The sequence below is a fragment of the Serinus canaria genome, chromosome 17 (assembly GCF_022539315.1).
Source record: "Serinus canaria isolate serCan28SL12 chromosome 17, serCan2020, whole genome shotgun sequence".
Classification (NCBI taxonomy): domain Eukaryota; kingdom Metazoa; phylum Chordata; class Aves; order Passeriformes; family Fringillidae; genus Serinus; species Serinus canaria.
The window spans coordinates 10647984-10664857 of NC_066330.1; the positions used below are offsets into that span (position 1 = coordinate 10647984).

A 16874-nucleotide genomic window follows, 5' to 3' on the forward strand; every position below is an offset into this window, starting at 1 on the left:
TGCAGCAAGTGTCTGTGTTGCAGGCTGGGCAGGTCATTGGTGTGGACATGGAGTGGAAGCCTTCTTTTGGCATGGTGGGGAAGCCCCGTGTTGCCCTCCTGCAACTTGCACTGAAGGATGAAGTGTTCCTGTTGGACCTGCCACGGCTCCTCGAGCAAGCCGAGGCTGAGGGGGAAAAGGAGAAGCTTCCCCATTTCATCCAGATGCTCTATTCAGATGCAGCCATCACTAAACTTGGTAACACCCCTCTCTCTTCCCCACTTTGGGACTTCACATCACCTGTTTTGTCATCTTCATCATTCCTAGATCCTCTTGGTGTTGTCATTTCCTAAATCCACTTGCCATGGAACCAGCTTTTGTAGCCCTGAGTGTTCAGGCTCTGCCAGGCCAGTAAACAGTGACTAGTGTGACTAGTGTAACTGGGAATGATAGAAATACACAATCAGAGAACCAGAGAAAATCCCAAGCTGGAAGGGACCCACCAGGATCCCCCAGCCCAGCCCCTGTCCCTGCCCAGACCTCCCACCAACCCCACCCTGGGCATCCCTGGCAGCGCTGTCCAAAGGCTCCTGGAGCTCTGGCAACCTCAGGGCCATGTCCATTCTGTGAAGCTGGGCAGTGCCAGCACCCTCTGGGGGAAGAACCTTTCCCTGGTCTCCAGCCTGACTCTCCCCTGACACGGGTCCATGCCATTGTATCTCCCCATTTCAGGTCAGATCCAGGATTCCTGATATAACTTGCACTCTCGGAATCGGGATTGTCCTAGTTCTCTATTAATCCCCAAGTGACACCCAGCCTTCTGGTGGGCAGAGCTGTCTGGGTGTGCTGTCCCAGAGCTGCTGTGCTGGACACCAAAGATCTCTGAACTACCATACATGGTTTTTGGAACCAGCTCCTTTTATCAGGAGCTGCTAAACCTGGATTTCAAAGCCAAATTCATAAATACCTTTCCCAGATTTTAAGTAAGTTGATCTTAAACACAGCATTGTTCATGTACCTCTCTTTTCTCTTGATCTGCAGGAGTGTCTCTTGGGAGCAGAAGAGACAGGACCCAGTCTTGTTCCATGTTTGAACAATCTTCCCACCAATGCTTATAAATATTTTGTCAGCATTTGATTCTGAACTAGAAGAAGCTGCAGTGCATTAAGCGTGATTTTAGTTTTCCTACCTGTGTGATTTGGGCTTTTTTTGTCTCCAGGTTATGGGATGTCTGGAGACCTCAGCAGCCTTGCAGCCACATGTTCTGCTCTGAAAGACACAGAGAAGCAAATGCAAGGTGTGGTGGATCTTCTTGCAGTGGACAAACAAGTAAGGATAAACACTGGAGATGTGGGAAATGGTGTCTCCTGCATGTGCTGGTGGATAACTGTCCTGAATCGACAGCACTGTCTGTTTGCATCTTGGATTTGCAGGGAGATGGCTGCATGAGTAAAGAGACCATTTCCTCCCGATGGTTTGAGGTGTTGGGATTCTGTAAAGGAAGACAAAAGTATTTTGTTTCATTAACTAAAATGTTAAAGCTTATGTTGCTGACAGCTTTTTCATAGCCTTTACAGAAGCTGTGAAAAGCTCTTGGAGACCAAGCTCCATTCAGCCAGGACAAGGCTTCTCAGCACAAGTTATACTTAAGAAGAGGAAGTTCTTGTAGAAATTCTGCTACTCCAAGGCCATGAATTATTGAAGCAGATATGAGGGAGTTAATGATTTGTACAGAACTCTGATGTTCCTAGGAGGGCTGCTGGTGGATTCAGCACAGGAATTTCTGGTCAGCTGAAGTACAGCTGTCCCTGAATTTGCACACAGGAGCTTTTAACAGTCTACAGAAATGTTCAGCACAACCATTTTAATGGGTAAAATGTAAGAGTGTTTTTGAGGCTGTGGATTGAGATGAAGCAGATCTTTGGGACTGATAGCTTACCTTGGGAAGTGCTGCAGGGGCTGACATAGCTGCCAACAGCCATTGCCTCAGTTTAAGCTGAGAAATGGCCGCTGCAGAGAGGGCTGCTGCCCAGGATGTCACAGGAATGCCTTTTCCCACTGGGACTAGGAGGGGAAAGGTGCTGAACTGCTACTGCTGGTCCTTTATTGCGTGGATGCGCAGCAGCCCCCAGCATGGTGAGCACCCTGCAGACCCCTAAGTAGCCTCATCCCAGCCCTGCTGCTCTGGTGCAGGTCTGTACACGAATGCCCTTTTTTTCCTTCCTTGGCCATGGAAGAGACTTCTTTCCAGCAAGTGTGTTTGTTAAAGAAGTAACCCAAGGCCGTGTTTATCTTGTGCCATCCCAGCCCTTGTCTGAGGGCTGGGGTTCAATATGCCAGGCACGAGATGGATGTGATAGGGCTGTGCCTCGCCCCACCAGCTGGAACAGGAGGTGGTTTGGGAGCTGCTTCATAACCAGGTGGTTTCTATCTTTTTGTTTCCATCAGCTGCAGTGGGGGAAGGACAGCCGGAAGGTCGATGGACTGTCCCCGGAGCACAGCCACGAGGAAAGAGGGGTCAGGCAGCGGGAGAAGGGACTCAGCCTCCTGGTGCAACATGTGCTGGGGAAGCCTCTGGATAAAACAGAGCAGCTGTCAAACTGGGAGAAGAGGCCGCTCCGGGAGGAGCAGATCCTCTATGCAGGTCTGGCCCTGGCTGGGTGCTGCAGGTGCCCAGGCCAGGCTGTGTTTGACTGCTCTGTCCCCAGGAAAGTCATTAAATAGCAGAGGAAGAAAATGGCTTTGCAGATTAGTTCCTGTTCAAAGGAGTCAGCACATGTTTTGCTTGTCCTTTTGAGGACATGGCTTTAATGGTTGAAGTTTAAACTGTCCAGTGATTCATTATTTCTCTTAGGAAGGAATTCCTGTGCTTTGCAGATTTTGTCTGATGAAACATCACCTCAGTGGAAACTCCTCTCAGTAACTGTAAGGAGGAAAGTCCACTTCCTTCTGCCTCATTTCACAGCCTTCCTGGGAAACAAATGCTGTGTTCATTTGTCACAGTGAGGTGGTTGTTAGAGCCAGGTTTGAAACGGGCAGATGTGTCAGAAACTGCAGCACAGACTCAGGGCCATGGAGGGACCCATAGAGTTTATTGCTGATTGCCCCAGAGTCAGAAGTCTGGCTCTAAATCTTTTCCTGGTGCATCAAAGGACAGTCTGCTGATGCAAACCAGCCTTTTGTTAAATTCGACTATCCTTGAAGCTGACACAGTTCTCATAAAGTTAATCACTGGGACTTGTCAGACTGGCTGGGAGAGTTCTCCCGTTGCTGTTGCAGGGAGCAGCAGCACATGGCAGTGAGTGAGGGCAGGTGATTGCAAACAGCAGCTCCGCCAGCACTTGCTCAGATATTGTATCTCCTGGGGAAGTTCCCTTCCTGTCAAGAGGAGTGATAAGGAGCTGTGGGCAGGCTCGGGGACAATGGTGAGGAACAGGGGCTGGTTGGAGCTACCTGGTGGTGGTTGGAAGAGCCACACTGCAGTTTACATTGGGTTGTTGGGTTAGAGTGGAGATGGCAGAGCCTGTCTTTAGGAGCTGTTGCCTTGACTCCCTCTGACTGTGGGTTCAGCTGTGATGCTCAGTGAGCCAGTCCTGGAGCTTGAGAGTATGACCTGAGGGAGTTGCAGCTTCACAGTTGTTCGCAGTGGCTTTTACAAAGGTGGGGGGTCTTCCTTGCCTTAGGAAAGCCTCTGGTTTACTTTTCAATAAGCCTCATATGAGCTGAGGCTTACATTCTCTTCCCTGCAGCCTCAGATGCCTACTGCTTGCTGGAGATCTATGAGAGGCTCTGCAAGGATCCTGAGAGCTTCGGTCTAGGTTCAGACCTTACTGAGAGTCTGGTGGGGAAACAGAGCAAAAAACCCAGGGCTAAGAAGCAGCTGAATAAACAAGAAGCACCATCACCTTCTGGACAGGTTTGTAAACATCTTCAAAGAGCTGCTTGCTGCTCAAGACCCCTGCAAATCACACACTGCTGCTCTCAGTGACACCATTCACTGGGCACAGCTGTTCTCAGGACTCTTGCTGCAAACATCCTCCTCACACCTCCCTCCCAGGACACTCTGCTCTCTCCTTGGCCTGGCTGGGTCCAGATTTCCCTGCTCTTTGAGGTTCACTTTCTTTGCACAGCATGAGTGCAGATCTGTGTGCTAAGCCCAGTGAGCCTTGCTCGTGGAAATGCTCCTTCAACATCTTGGGTTTGGATTCTGTGGCCAAGGTTTCAAAAGTCTTACTTCCTTACTTTTCCTTTTTACTGAGCTTTCACACCTTGCTTTCACACTGGGAATATCTCCTTTATTGTGTCTGGAGTAGAAATCTGCAAAGTTAAAAGCAAATTATCCATCAAAAATGCCTTTCTGCTGAAGCCTTGTCTCTGCCTCCCTGCTCACCATCACATTCCCTGAGAGGCCTCTCCCAGAAGTTTGTCTTGTGGCAGAGCCTTAAAAATCCACCAGAGTAGTGCAGCTCTGCTTAAGTATCTTGAAATGAGACTCGTGTCTCTCAGGAATAACGTTTTACATTTTGAATGGTTTGTTCACCTTCACATTCAGTGGTTTGTGCACCTTTGGAAACCTTGGCACAAATCCCATTTTGTTATTGCCTGAGAAGACCCACCATGTGGATCGGTATCCTGAGGATCCCCAAGTGTGTGTGGAGTTCCTGAAGTCAGTGCCTCTTTCCATGGCTGGGCTGAGATGCTGCTGACTGTGTCCACCTGTGTGTAGATGTGCAGCATCTCTTGGCCTTCAGCAGACAGGAGAACCTGGAGCTGCTCCCTGAGCATTGCATTCATGGGAATGTTGTGTGTTGCTGGGTGGCTGCTGCAGAGGTGGGAAAAGTGAGCACCTTGGAAACCCACGGGTCATCTTTGTGTTCTGTACAGTCAGATTCATCAGTCAAGAGGCAGTTGGTAAAACATGGACTGGGACACCAAAAAAAGCAGACTTGTCCTGACTGCATCCTGCAGGACTCCAAGCTCTCTTTCCCAGTATTTCCTTTTCTGAAGTGGGGCTAATGACTCTATTCTCCTTTATAAGCTTTTTGCTCTCTGCTAGAATGAAATGTGAGAAAAAAGCTCTGTATGACAGTGCTGGCCACTGGATAAACACTGGCTGAGAGCCAGCTACAGCTCCTGCACATCTGTTTGAACAGCAGCAGCAGCCAGGGGTAGCATCTCCAACTTCCTCAGCTTCAGGGGGCAGCTCCGTCCCTTGTCACCATGTTCTGGTGTCACAGCTGCATCGACCAGGGTCCTGCAGGAACTGGTGACAGCCCAGTCTGCCCCGTGCTGCAGAGCTCTGGGTGCAGGGACCAGCTGCTGAGAACTGCAGCATCACACCAGGGTTGCTTCTGGACCTCAGCTGGTTCCCATGGAGAGCCCAGGTGAAGCTGCCTGGTGTGCCACAGCATTCCCAGCTTGGGGCCAGCTCCTGCAGAGCTGATCTGCTGTGCTGGCTCCCTGCATAGCTGCTGGCAGGGTCCTTCTTGAAATGAGACTCGTGTCTCTCAGGAATAACGTTTTACATTTTGAATGGTTTGTTCACCTTCACATTCAGTGGTTTGTGCACCTTTGTCATCTATCAGTCATTCATTCAGCTGATTCAAGTTCCTGGATTCAAAAGCTGGACATTGGAAGCTCCTTAATAACTTCTCTTCTACATGAATTTAGCTATTGTATTTCTGGGAGCCTCCCAAAGCCAAAGTCCTCCAAGTGCAGGAGCTCCCCCAGCAGCAGACATTTGAAATAAAACAAACATAATTCAGGCACTGCCTATTTTTAACCTTCCAAAGATAACAGAGTTGACGTGGTTGCTTTGTCTACCTGTTTCTCCCTCTGTCTGTCCCAAATCATAGCTTTGGCACGTGTTTATTAATTGCAGACTAATTTAGGGGAACAACAGCCTTGGCTATGTTTCCGTGACTTCTTGAAGATGAATGTCTGTGCAGAGCGCTGGAGGCCAGGTTGGCACTTCTCCAGGGAAAGGCTGCAGGTCCCTGGATCAGGTGGCCAACTGGTCAGTGAGAGAATGGCAAATTCAGAATTAGCCCCATCATGTTCTGTCCCCTGCCCAGGTGGTGCTGGCAATGTGGAAAGGATGGGAAGGAGGATCTAGAGCTGCTGCAGAGCATGGGGAGGTGGTGACACAGGTGGAAATAGGCAGTTGGATGTGCTGTGGTGGGTGAACTAAAAACAGGGAGTAAAAACACAAATGTACTGGGCGTCAGACTTCTGCTCCTTATGGATCTCCTGCCTTTCTCTAGGAATTCCAAGGACCCAGAATGGAACCCTCACACCCTCCTGCCCCTATCTCCCCCCAGGAGTTCAGTGTGGTCTGTGACAACATGCTGCAGGGCCTGGGGCGCTACCTGCGCTGCTTGGGCGTGGATGTCCGGCTGCTGGACAATGAGGATGACCACAGGAAAGCTGCTGAGGTGAGTTCATGGCTCCCATATCCAATGGGGACACAGTGGGGCTTAGTGGGAAGCTGCACTGGTGCTCAGGCTGCAGGAGCTGCCCCGTGGGTCCCTCCTTCCATCTCTGTGCTGATTCCCAGCTCTTTGGGTCACCCTGAGCTCTGGCAGCTGGAATCAACTGGTCCCTGCAGTTGTGCACAGCCTTGGCTCTCCTCTTCCAGTAGAGAGGAGGGGAGCAGACTGCTATGATCTCAGTCTTACGTGTGTCTCACTTATGTGTGTCTGTTTGTGTCACTGTCAGCTGGGGCAGCTCAAGTTATGAGAACACACGGGGAGGGTAAAGATCATAGAATCACAGAATGGTTTGCTTTGGCTTGGAAGGGGCCTTAACGATCATCTCCAACCCCCAAAGATGTGACCAAGTGTCTTTGGCAAGGCTGTGTGCTTGCAACAAGACAAAAGTCAGTGAAAGGAGCCAACATTCACTTAGATTTCTAATGCACTCCAGTTTGGGCTTACAGGGAAGGTATTTGTCTGCCATGTGTCCAGGTCACTTGAGAAGAACCATAATCCAAAGGATTAATCTGTATTAATCAATACAGAAGGGAGAATGTCCTTAATCAATGGCCATGTAACATCCTGGCTGGCCTTGTGAGGTGATTCAAAGGTGATCAGCCACAACATGAAGTGGTATTTGGGAAAGGAAGAGGGGACTGTGAGTATTGCTCTGGGCTCCCATAATAACTCTGTGTCTCTGCCTACTGGATGAGAGACAAATGCTGCTTCATTTCAGACACATTTCTGCTATCCCAGGAGTGCAGATTACAGAATCACAGAATCCCCTGAGGTGGAAAGGACCCACAAGGATCATTGAGAACAGCTCCTGGCCCTGCACACACACCCCAACAATCCCACCCTGGGCATCCCTGGCAGCGCTGTCCAAAGGCTCCTGGAGCTCTGGGAGCCTCGGGGCCGTGCCCATTCCCTGGGGAGCCTGGGCAGTGCCAGCACCCTCTGGGGGAAGAATCTTTCTCTGAGCTCCAGCCTGAGCCTGCTCTGACTCAACTACATGCCGTTGTCTCAGGTCCTGTCCCTAGTCACAGAGAGCAGAGATCAGTGTCTACCCCTCCTTTTCCCTTCACCAGGAAGTTGTAGCTGCAATGAGGTCTCCCCTCAGTCTCTTCCTGGCTGAACAGACCAAGTCTCAGCCACTTCTCATACAGCTTCCCCTCAAGGCCCTTCACCGTCTTCGTTGCCCTCCTTTGGCAACTCTCTGATGGCCTAATGTCTTTCTTACTTTGTGGTGCCCAAAACTGCCATCAGGGCTCAAGGTCAGGCCACCCCAGCCCAGAGCAGAGTGGAACAATCCCCTCCCTTGACCAGCCCATGATGCTGGGCCTAATGCCCCCAGGACACAAATGTCCCTCCTGGCTCCAGGGCACTGCTGACTCACATTCAACTTTCTGTCAACCAGGACCCGCAGGTCCCCTCCTGTGACACTGCTCTCCAGCTTCTCATTCCCCAGTCTGTTTGTATATCCAGGGTTGCTCCATCCCAAGTGCAGAACCTGTCACTTTCCCTTCTTGAACTTCATCTGGTCGGTGATTGCCCAGCTTTCTTAATTGTCCAGGTCTCCCAGAGGGCCTCCCTGCCTTTGAGGGAGTCAACAGAGATATCCAGGCCACACAGTGTGTGCTATCAAATGGATCACCCAGCCTGGTGTGCAGGATGTTTCCTCTTCAGATGTCTGCTTGGCCTGAATCCGGGGCAGGCTCTAACTTCTGCAGAAATAATTAATATCTCCTCCCTGCCAAACTTGCACTAGTTATTTAAACAAACCAGTTCTCAGTACCTTCCCCCAGAGCTCTGTCTCCACTTCTCATCCCCATCCCTTATCGTGCCACAGACAGGATGTTTGACATTGCTTTCTCTATGGTGACCGGACAAACATCCTTTCACTATCAAAAGCCCTTGGAGTGTTACTGTATTGCAGAGCCTTTGATCTGGGCTTGGATAATCAAAGATAAAAATAGACTCCTCCTACCCTGTTTGATATCTGGCTGGTCCTGATTGAATCAAAGTTGAATGTTGACCACCCTACGCCCAAAAACTTGGGAATGTTATTGCAAAGGCCAGCAGAGGGTTTGGATCTTGGTCACTGAGTACAAGACAGATGGTTTGGGTGTTGTCCCAGCAGTTTCAAACTGGTGTCACTAGGAATACCTAAGAGTGTACAGCATTAGTGTTTGCTCTTTATTAAAGTCTTTTCACTCAAATGATTTATCAGCCATAGTACACTTCTTGTGCAAAGAACTGCAACACCTGGCATTTGCTCCTTATTGTTGTCATTCCTTTTCTTTGTTAAGTGGCTTCATGTATTGTTGGGCAGATGGGTCTGGTCCTTCACTCTCTTGTTATTTGGGATCAAGCTTAAAAGCCTGAGAACTTCCTCAGCTGTGCTTGGGCAGTTATGGATTTTTTTTCTTTTTAATTTTTTTTTTTTTTTTTTTTTTTTTTTTTTTGTTTAGGCTAGCACATGTGGCAGGAATTGGTTTGGCAACCCCCATTCCCATGGATGTGAAACCCTTGTGCTGTGTTATGCTTCATGTTGTGTTGATCTTATTGACTAAATATTTTATCTTGGACTTATCATGATGAGTTTGTCATGCCAGATGTACAGAGGTGTGAGAGCAGGGCCTCTGGCACCATGATCCACTGGATCCCCTCTGGCTGACCAGATTTAGCGGTGGAGTTGGCAGTGCTGGGTTTGTGGTTGGACTTCATGACCTGGGAGGTCTTTCCCAGCCTTAATGATTCTGTGATTCTGTTTATGTGCTGTGAGATGGTACCAGTTTGCAGTCTCTGATTTAATGATACCATTCAATTAGGACTTGACTGGAGAAGTGACTGGTTAAAGTTGCCTGTCATAAGTGCAGGTACAGAAAATGTTTAAAAATGGAAAAACAATAGAAGTTCATACTGAAAATGTCTCTAGTTTAATCTGTCCTTGTGTGAAAGGCAAAGAACTCACAGACTGTTCTTACAGATGCATTTTAGTTCCTGTCCATGATCAGCAGCCTCTCTGAAAGGCAGTGGAGATGGTTTTATTAAGCCCTCTCACTCGGTGGGGTGGCTGTGCTGTTTTTCCCATATTACCTTGCTGTCCTACCTGCTGTAGCACCTGCACATACCTGTGTGGCACAGCAAGTCTGCAGCTGGGGCTGGAATTAGTTCCAGATGTGCTGGACAAGCTCCTTTATCTGAGAATTTTTGCAGCCTGTGCACTGAGAGCTGGTGCAACCCACCATGTGCTGTCCCCAGCAGTCCTTGCCTGGCAGCACTGCTCACTGCACCTCGGTCAGGGCTTTTTCAGGGCTTCACAGCGACCCAAGCTGGCCCAAGTCTTGCTCTCTGCTCTGTGGCCTCCCTGAAAAAGGGCTGTGTGCATCCAGCCATTCCTCCCCAGGGACTCTGTCTCCAGCACCAGGCAATCCATGGGGTAAAGAATGTGGAGATTCCATCTCTGGGATGCAGCAGGTTCTGAGTGTGCGGGTGCCAGTTTTGGGTCATCCACCCTTTGCCTTTGCACTTACTCCTACAAGCAACCTGTTATTTGCAATTAATACAAGTTTATTTACTTAAAATTATGTCCTGTGCCTGTTGTGTTCCTACACAGGTCTTTCATGCCTTATCCCTGGAAAATTCCTGGTCAGGTTGGATGGAGGCTCTGAGCAGCCTGACCCAGTTGAAGATGTCCCTGCTCACTGCAGGGGAGTTGGGACAAGATGACCTTTTAAAGATCCCTTCTAAACTATTCTATGATTCTATCTTGTCTTCTGCAAACTTCTTTTTGCTGAGAATCTTAAACCTATCTTTTGGGGTTTCCAGATAATTGGAAGGAGATGGAGAAGTGGATGCTCCTATTTTCTCTGCAATTTTGGAGAATCGGGCAAAGCAGTGGGAGGGATCCTTCTCATACCAACCTTACAGGATCACCCAGCAGCCTGAGTGACTACTGTAGCTCCTGCAATGTTGTACCTTGGGGGCAGAGCAAAAGGTTTTAAGAAAATGTTCATAGTCTCTTAGGTTTCTAATAAGAGACTCAGTGGAATCTCAAAGCTGCTTCAGTTGTGTTCTGGGTTGGTTTACTTTATTTTTTGAATGGACTTTGTTCTTGATCTTCAAAATCATCCTCATCTCTAAGGATAATCAGATGCTAAGGCAAACCTGGTATCTTTTGAAGTATGCTAATAATCAGAAGGCAGGTAAAACTGGCTTCCTGAGGCTCCCATGCTGTGGAAGATTCCCTTGCAAGGTTACACCTATCCGCCAAAGCTCCAGGTGAACCAGCGAGTTGCAGAGAAGTGCCAGGCTGGATGGATCTCAGGAGCCAGATATAGCCTTGTGGATCCAAATCTAAATTGCCCTAGACTAATTTGGAGCCAGGTGACACAAAAGGGATTTTAATCCAGCAGTGAGCAGATCTTCACCTAATGGGGGAATCTAATCTTGGATCTTGTCTCAGCTTTGACTGGCTTTTTCCATATTTTTGATGTAGATGACATTGTCCAGGTTTGCTGGTCTTTTTAGTCTGGTGGGAAGCTAAATTCAGAGAGGGCAGATGAAGAGCTGTGTTGCTTTTAAGATCAAGACTTGGCTTTTGATGTTTGGTCAGCAGGAGGAGAAGGTCTTTCATTGGAGACCTTGATACAAATGGATCTGCACAGAGAAACAAAACTGGGTGGATGGTTTTGGTGTGACATTTAAGGCCACGTTACAAAACTGTGTGATAACTCTGTGCAATTTATACTTTTCAGGAACACTGAAGAGAAGATTAGGGGTGCAATACTGGGAGAGCTGGACTGAGTGTGCTCAGAGCTGTTAAACTCTTGGTTTACTGTCTCTTTTAAAAGAGCCTGGGATTACAGGGGGGGCCTCTGGGTTTGGACTGGGTTTTGTGATTCCCTTCTCTAGCAGATCCTTGTCTGGGTGCTTTCCCAGCACATATCCTGGGGCAGACACTTTCTGTCCACTCCCTTTTGGTCTGAAACAGGGCCTTGCTCACTTGATCACTGCAAGGGGAACACAGCTTTTCCTGTACTGCGTTTGGCTCTCCAAGGACATGTGGCATTGCCCAACATGTGTCTTGCACAGACTTGGCAAAGTTTAACTTACAAATCCACAGCCTTGTGCTGCTGTTTTTCAGAACCTCCTTTGGCCTTGGTTCAGGACACTTTAGATTGTCACGAATCATCCTGCTGCTGGTGCTGGCTTGGAAACAAAGGGGCTCCCTCTGCCCTCTCTCCTCAGTCATCACCCTTCCAGGTCTCTCTGACAGTAATTCCTGTGGGTTCATTCATTTCTGCAGGATGGAAGTTGGCTGAACAGACAGACACATTAAGGGATAATCAGTAATACCAACAGATTAGGGAGTGCTTTCTATCCAGAAGGTCTGAGCCTTTTCCAGAGGAAGTTGATATTATCTTTTTAATAGATTGTGAAACTGAGGCCAATGCCCTCTCTGAAGCACTTGGGCTGGAGCACAGGTCTCTGACACCCATGCCAAAATGCAGCCCTGGTTGTTCTTTTCCTCTCATTTGCATCCCTGACTACACATCCCCCCCATGGTCCCAGTGCTGCCTTCCCTTAATGCTTTTGCAGAAAAAGAAGGAATTGTGCCCCTTTCTCCAGCACATACCCTCTGTGGTGTCAGTCAGATGTGTGCTATCACATGGCTTTTCTGGCTCTGCGTGCTTCTCCCAGTTGTTGTTCCAGAGGCAGAAGAACATGTTGGAAGAGTTATTGGTTTTCTCCTTTTTATTTGATGTTCTTTGCCTGTCTCTGCAGAGCCATTTAGATAAGAGGATTTATCAAGCTTGAACTAATTAACTCTGGATGCAGAAAGTCAGAATGGCATGTTCCAGCTGTGAAATCCTTAGACTTACCCTGAAGCAAACATGTGTCTGGAGGAATTTCATATCCCTTTTCCCTAGTTGGCAAATCCCTGTGGTGACCTTTTGCTGTTGCCTTACCAGACCTCCCTCACTACTACACAGCCACAAGGGTGCTGTGGTGGCTGCTCAGCAGCTGAACTGCATGAGGTGTCTGTGCTGCCCCTTCGAGGCTCCTGTTCTTAGAGGTTTTTTCCTTTATTGAGTGAGAGAGGGATGATTTTGAAAGAAATCCAGTAATTTTGCCCGTAGAAAGATGTTTTAGAAGTTGTTGCCAATAACTTTCTCAGTGCAGAACTTTCCGCCAAAGAGTGACTTCACAACTAAAGGAAGGAAGCAGATACCTGAAAGCTCAGGAAGAGGAAAAAATGGAAAAACAGGTTGTTTAGCTGCCTGCACAGGGCCTTCAGAGCCTTGTCCCCCTTGTGTCCCGTTGCCATAGGTTCAGTGAGTTTTAAGAGAATGTCTACCCAAGACAGAGCTTAAAAGTTGTAGATGGTTTGTCTGGTGTTCCCTGGCTGTGCTCGCTGGTGTCTCTCTGGGAAGTGCAGCAGGACTCTGATCCCAAATGTGTCTTCCTGCCAAGGGTAGAGAGGGATCCAGACAGAGCTGCTGCACTCTGAACCAGATGAGAGACCTCCATGACACACATCTGGAGTCAGTGAAAAACATGAGGGCTTCTAACAGAATCCAAGCCAGAAGAGAGAAATAACCTTGTGCCTACTTCAAAGCACTGGTCTCTTGTCAGCAGGAGCAGAGCTGAGTCCTGGTTCACATGGGAATACTTGTGAATCCTCCTGCTGCTGCAGTCATGAGTCTCTGTCCCCCCTCCAGGAGGTGAGGGGTGGGAGGGAAGGGTGTCATTCAATCATGTGAAGGAAGGTCAGTCACATTCCACCCTTGCAGCTCCAGAGTTAGTGCCTCCCTTGCGCAGCACCCCCTGTGCAGTGTCCCCAAGCCTGTGGGAAGGTCAGCAGGGCAGTGATGACTCCCTGGGAACTCAGCACAGACCTTCCACTTGAAGGACCAGACCTCTGACAAAAGCTCAGGATTCTAAGCTGGGAGGTGATAAACTCTTCGGGAGATGTTCCCTGCTGCCTGGAAAGGTGCAGAATTCCTGTGCATTGGGTTGCCAGGACAATAGCACCCTCCTTCTCTAAGGAGCAGTTTTGTTAAGGGTATGAAGTGTGCAGACACGTTTCACATTACATTTTTTTTCCAAAATTACCTGCTTAGGTTTTTTTTTCTTTTTCACCTGTGCAGTAGAACTGTTTCTTTCTTTGTGACCCAGACTGGGGAAATAGAAATAGTCTGGGTTAAGGGAAAAAATTAAAAGATTGTTTTTGTATAGGATTGTTTCAAGGTAGAATGGTTCCCTGGGCCATCTGTGGTATAGATGCACCAGCAGCTTGTTCCAGCACATGAGATGAGGCAGGGATTGTCAGGGAGGGGACAAGGGGTGAGCCATACCTTGAGCTGCTGTTGCTGTCAGGAACTCTTGGCCAGGTGAGGACTGACACTGAGAGAAACACTCGATATATCCAGTTCACCTCCTGTCTTCTGTGACTGCAAGTAAAGCCTGAACTCAGTGTAACTTCAGCCCCTGTTCATTTGGATTTTTTACTGTTTTTTCCAGATTGCCCGACAGGAAGGAAGAGTCATTTTGACCTCTGGACTCCCATATCAGACTGTGAGTGTTCCAAGCTGCTGGCTTGTTTCTGGCACTGAACATTGCATGGTCTGGGGTGTGCAGGGGAGACAAGAGGAAAAGTCAGGCATGAATGCAAGAGCTGGCTTGGATTTGTCATGTTTTCTCCACTAAAAACCACATTTAGGGTCTTCAGAGGTTTGCTGTTCTCAAACACCAAGGCTTTGGGCGAAATGTTTTTTTATACTTATGTTCAGTCCTGTATTGGTGGAGAGAGCAGTTCCTCTCCATTGGGGGTGGGGGTGGAAGTCAAGCCAAATAATCCAGAACAGTGTGTTTCTGTCTGGCCTCACTGGCAGGTGAAAGGCAGCTCAATTTCTGTGCTTTTTATCCCAGAGATTCTTGCTTACTGGCTGGCTCCACACTGAGAGAGTTTCAGCCCTCAGGGACATTTCTTCAGGCTTGGAAGGGGGAGGTTGGAAGGCCCCAAGCATGGGTCTGGTGGAAGCTGGAGAGGTTTTATGTTGCTATACAGAAAAGCCAAAGCAAAGGCCAACCTTGCCCTCAGCACCAGCTGTTCAGAGCTGTTCAAAGACATGCTTCAAAATGCAGTGCTGAGCCTGCCAAGTCAGTGCTTGGAGAGCTGTGATGTCCTGTTGCAGGTCATTTGCAATTTTTTAGTGCCTAAAAATCCATTCAGAAGAGTGAAACTGTTCTGCATGAGCCAGAGTTCTGTTCACATGAGCCAGGGTGCAGGACTTCTTTGTCACAAACTGTCAGTATAAAATCTCCCAGCTACTCAGGCAGCCAGTCAGAATATTTGCAGAGTATGGGTTGCTGATTTCCTATGGAAAATCAGAGTGTGGAATAGAACTTCTCCCATAATGAGACACTGTGAGGCAGGTGCAGCCGCCCTGCAGGTTCCTTGAGCCTACAGCTGGTGGAATAGGGAATCCAGCATCCTCTTGTTTGGCAGAGCTCTAATTTCAAAGTACTGTGTAGGAATTGCAAAAGGAAAATAACTGCTTCCAGGGTACAATACTCCTGGGAAATGTCTGGGGTTCCCTTCATTCCCTTGCCTTTGGATGCCCTCCACAAGGATGGAATGGCTCTGCCAGGCTCCTTTACTGGTGTGTAGCTGATCCCACTCCTGTGACTCCTTAGCATGGTCATGGAGATGTGTCTGGGACTTCTCAGTGCTCATTCACAGATGCACTCCTCTATAGAATGTGGAACAAACGTTGAGGGACTGCCCACATCAACCCCTTCAAATTTCTTGGCCACCAGGGAACTCCAGGTGAAACATTTGTGTGAATCAGAGGGGTTGAAGTGGTCACTGGACATTGTTTCCATCATTGTGCTTTGGCACACTCTGTGGGATCTGGCCAAGTTTCCTCAGAAAGCTGGGATTGAGGTCAGTTTCCTTTTGCTGCCCCTGTCAGCACCACCTCACTAAATTGTGAGTTGACAGGACTTGGGTATATTTTATAGAATAGAATAATGGAATTGTTAAGGTTGGAAAAGACCTTTAGGATGATCAAGTCCAGCTCTTAACCCAGCATCACCACGTGGTCCCCACTAAACCATGTCTCCAAGTGCCACATCCAGATGACTCTTGAACACTTCCAAAGATGACTCCAACAACTCTCAGGACAACTCATTCCAATGCCTGACCACCTTTCTGTGAAGAAATGTTCCCTGAAATCCAATCTAAACCTCCCTTGGAGCATCTTGAGGCTGTTTCCTCTTGTTCTGTCACTTGTTAGCTGGGAGAAGAGTCCAAAGCCCCCCCCACCCCCGTTGCACCCTCTTGTCAGGGAGTTGTAGGGAGTGAGAAGGTCCCCCTGAGCCTCCTTTTCTCCAGCCTAAATCATGTTTCATACACATAAAATCACACAGTGCTTCAGGAGTCAGAGCTCTTGCAGCAGTGGCTGTTAGGTTACCAATTGTGATGCTCAGACCAGACTCTAAACACACACTAACTCCATGCACTATTCAGAATTCAAACCAAGCCAAGGGCATCAGAACAGCCCCAAGTGCCCTGATGCTCAGTCTCACTGGTGTCTCTGGTTTGCAGCTGTGCTCCCAGGTGGGAGAAGGAAGGTGTTTCTCTGTGAACTGCTCCCAGAAGGCGAAGGAACAGGCGCTGCAGGTGCTGAAGCACTTCAACGTGCAGGTGTCCCTGGGTGACATCTTCAGCCGCTGCCAGGTAGGACGAGGCTGGCTCCAGCCCCGGCTCCCGCTCGCTCACCACTCCCTGCGCTGCCTTGGTGTCCTGGGCCTTGCACTCGGTGTCTTCTTGGTTCCCAAGAGTTCTGCTTGAACTTTGGCAGCACCTGGCAAAGCCATGAGGAGTTCTGAGTGCAGTCACATCCATCACAGTGCGAGGGCTCAGTCAGAGGATCAGAGGCTCTGCAGCTTTGCTAGGAACTCGCCTGTTTTTCTGATTTTTGCTACTTGGCCTGTGCTTTGGCATCAACTGTCATGGTTGGACTCTCTTTGTTGCTGTGTTCTCTCTCTAGGACACATGCTGTTTTAATTATAAACCATGTTTAATTATGGCTCTGTGATTCTGTTAACACTTAATTACTTTAATAGGAGGATTTTTTCATAGGACTTCTGTTTTTTTTTTCCAGAAGTTACTAGGGTTAATTCATGTCCATGCTAGCTGATGGCTCCAGATTGTGTTTGGCACAGGATATCTGTGGATTGCTGTTAAGAATAAATTTTAATTGTGTTAGCTCAAATCACCATCTCTTCCAATTTCACTATTGTATTTGTTACAGCAACACGCCGAAACCTATCCCTTCCCAAACTGCATTATAAACCAACAGGGAACTTCAACATCTCTCACCTTATCAGTGACTAAAGAGAGAAAAA

The 16874-nt window shown here is 48.4% G+C and overlaps 1 protein-coding gene across 19 annotated transcripts in view; it reads left to right on the plus strand.

The window, feature by feature from the left end:
- Nucleotides 1-16874, plus strand: part of EXD3 (exonuclease 3'-5' domain containing 3) — a 250288-nt gene that overhangs the window by 117593 nt on the left and 115821 nt on the right. For 15 of the 19 annotated variants that reach the window (XR_007778955.1, XR_003945119.2, XM_030231030.2 and 12 more), the window contains 7 exons: nucleotides 24-237; nucleotides 1199-1308; nucleotides 2428-2623; nucleotides 3729-3895; nucleotides 6243-6413; nucleotides 13983-14036; nucleotides 16072-16203. Coding sequence is in view for 17 of the 19 variants with exons in the window: in XM_030231030.2 (XP_030086890.2) it covers nucleotides 24-237; nucleotides 1199-1308; nucleotides 2428-2623; nucleotides 3729-3895; nucleotides 6243-6413; nucleotides 13983-14036; nucleotides 16072-16203 (1044 nt within the window). In the remaining 2 variants the exon portion in view is untranslated. Of the gene's footprint in view, nucleotides 1-23; nucleotides 238-1198; nucleotides 1309-2427; nucleotides 2624-3728; nucleotides 3896-6242; nucleotides 6414-13982; nucleotides 14037-16071; nucleotides 16204-16327; nucleotides 16699-16874 lie in introns of those variants that run through there. The other 4 variants (XM_030231045.2, XM_050980867.1, XM_030231040.2 and 1 more) reach the window with 4 other exon arrangements.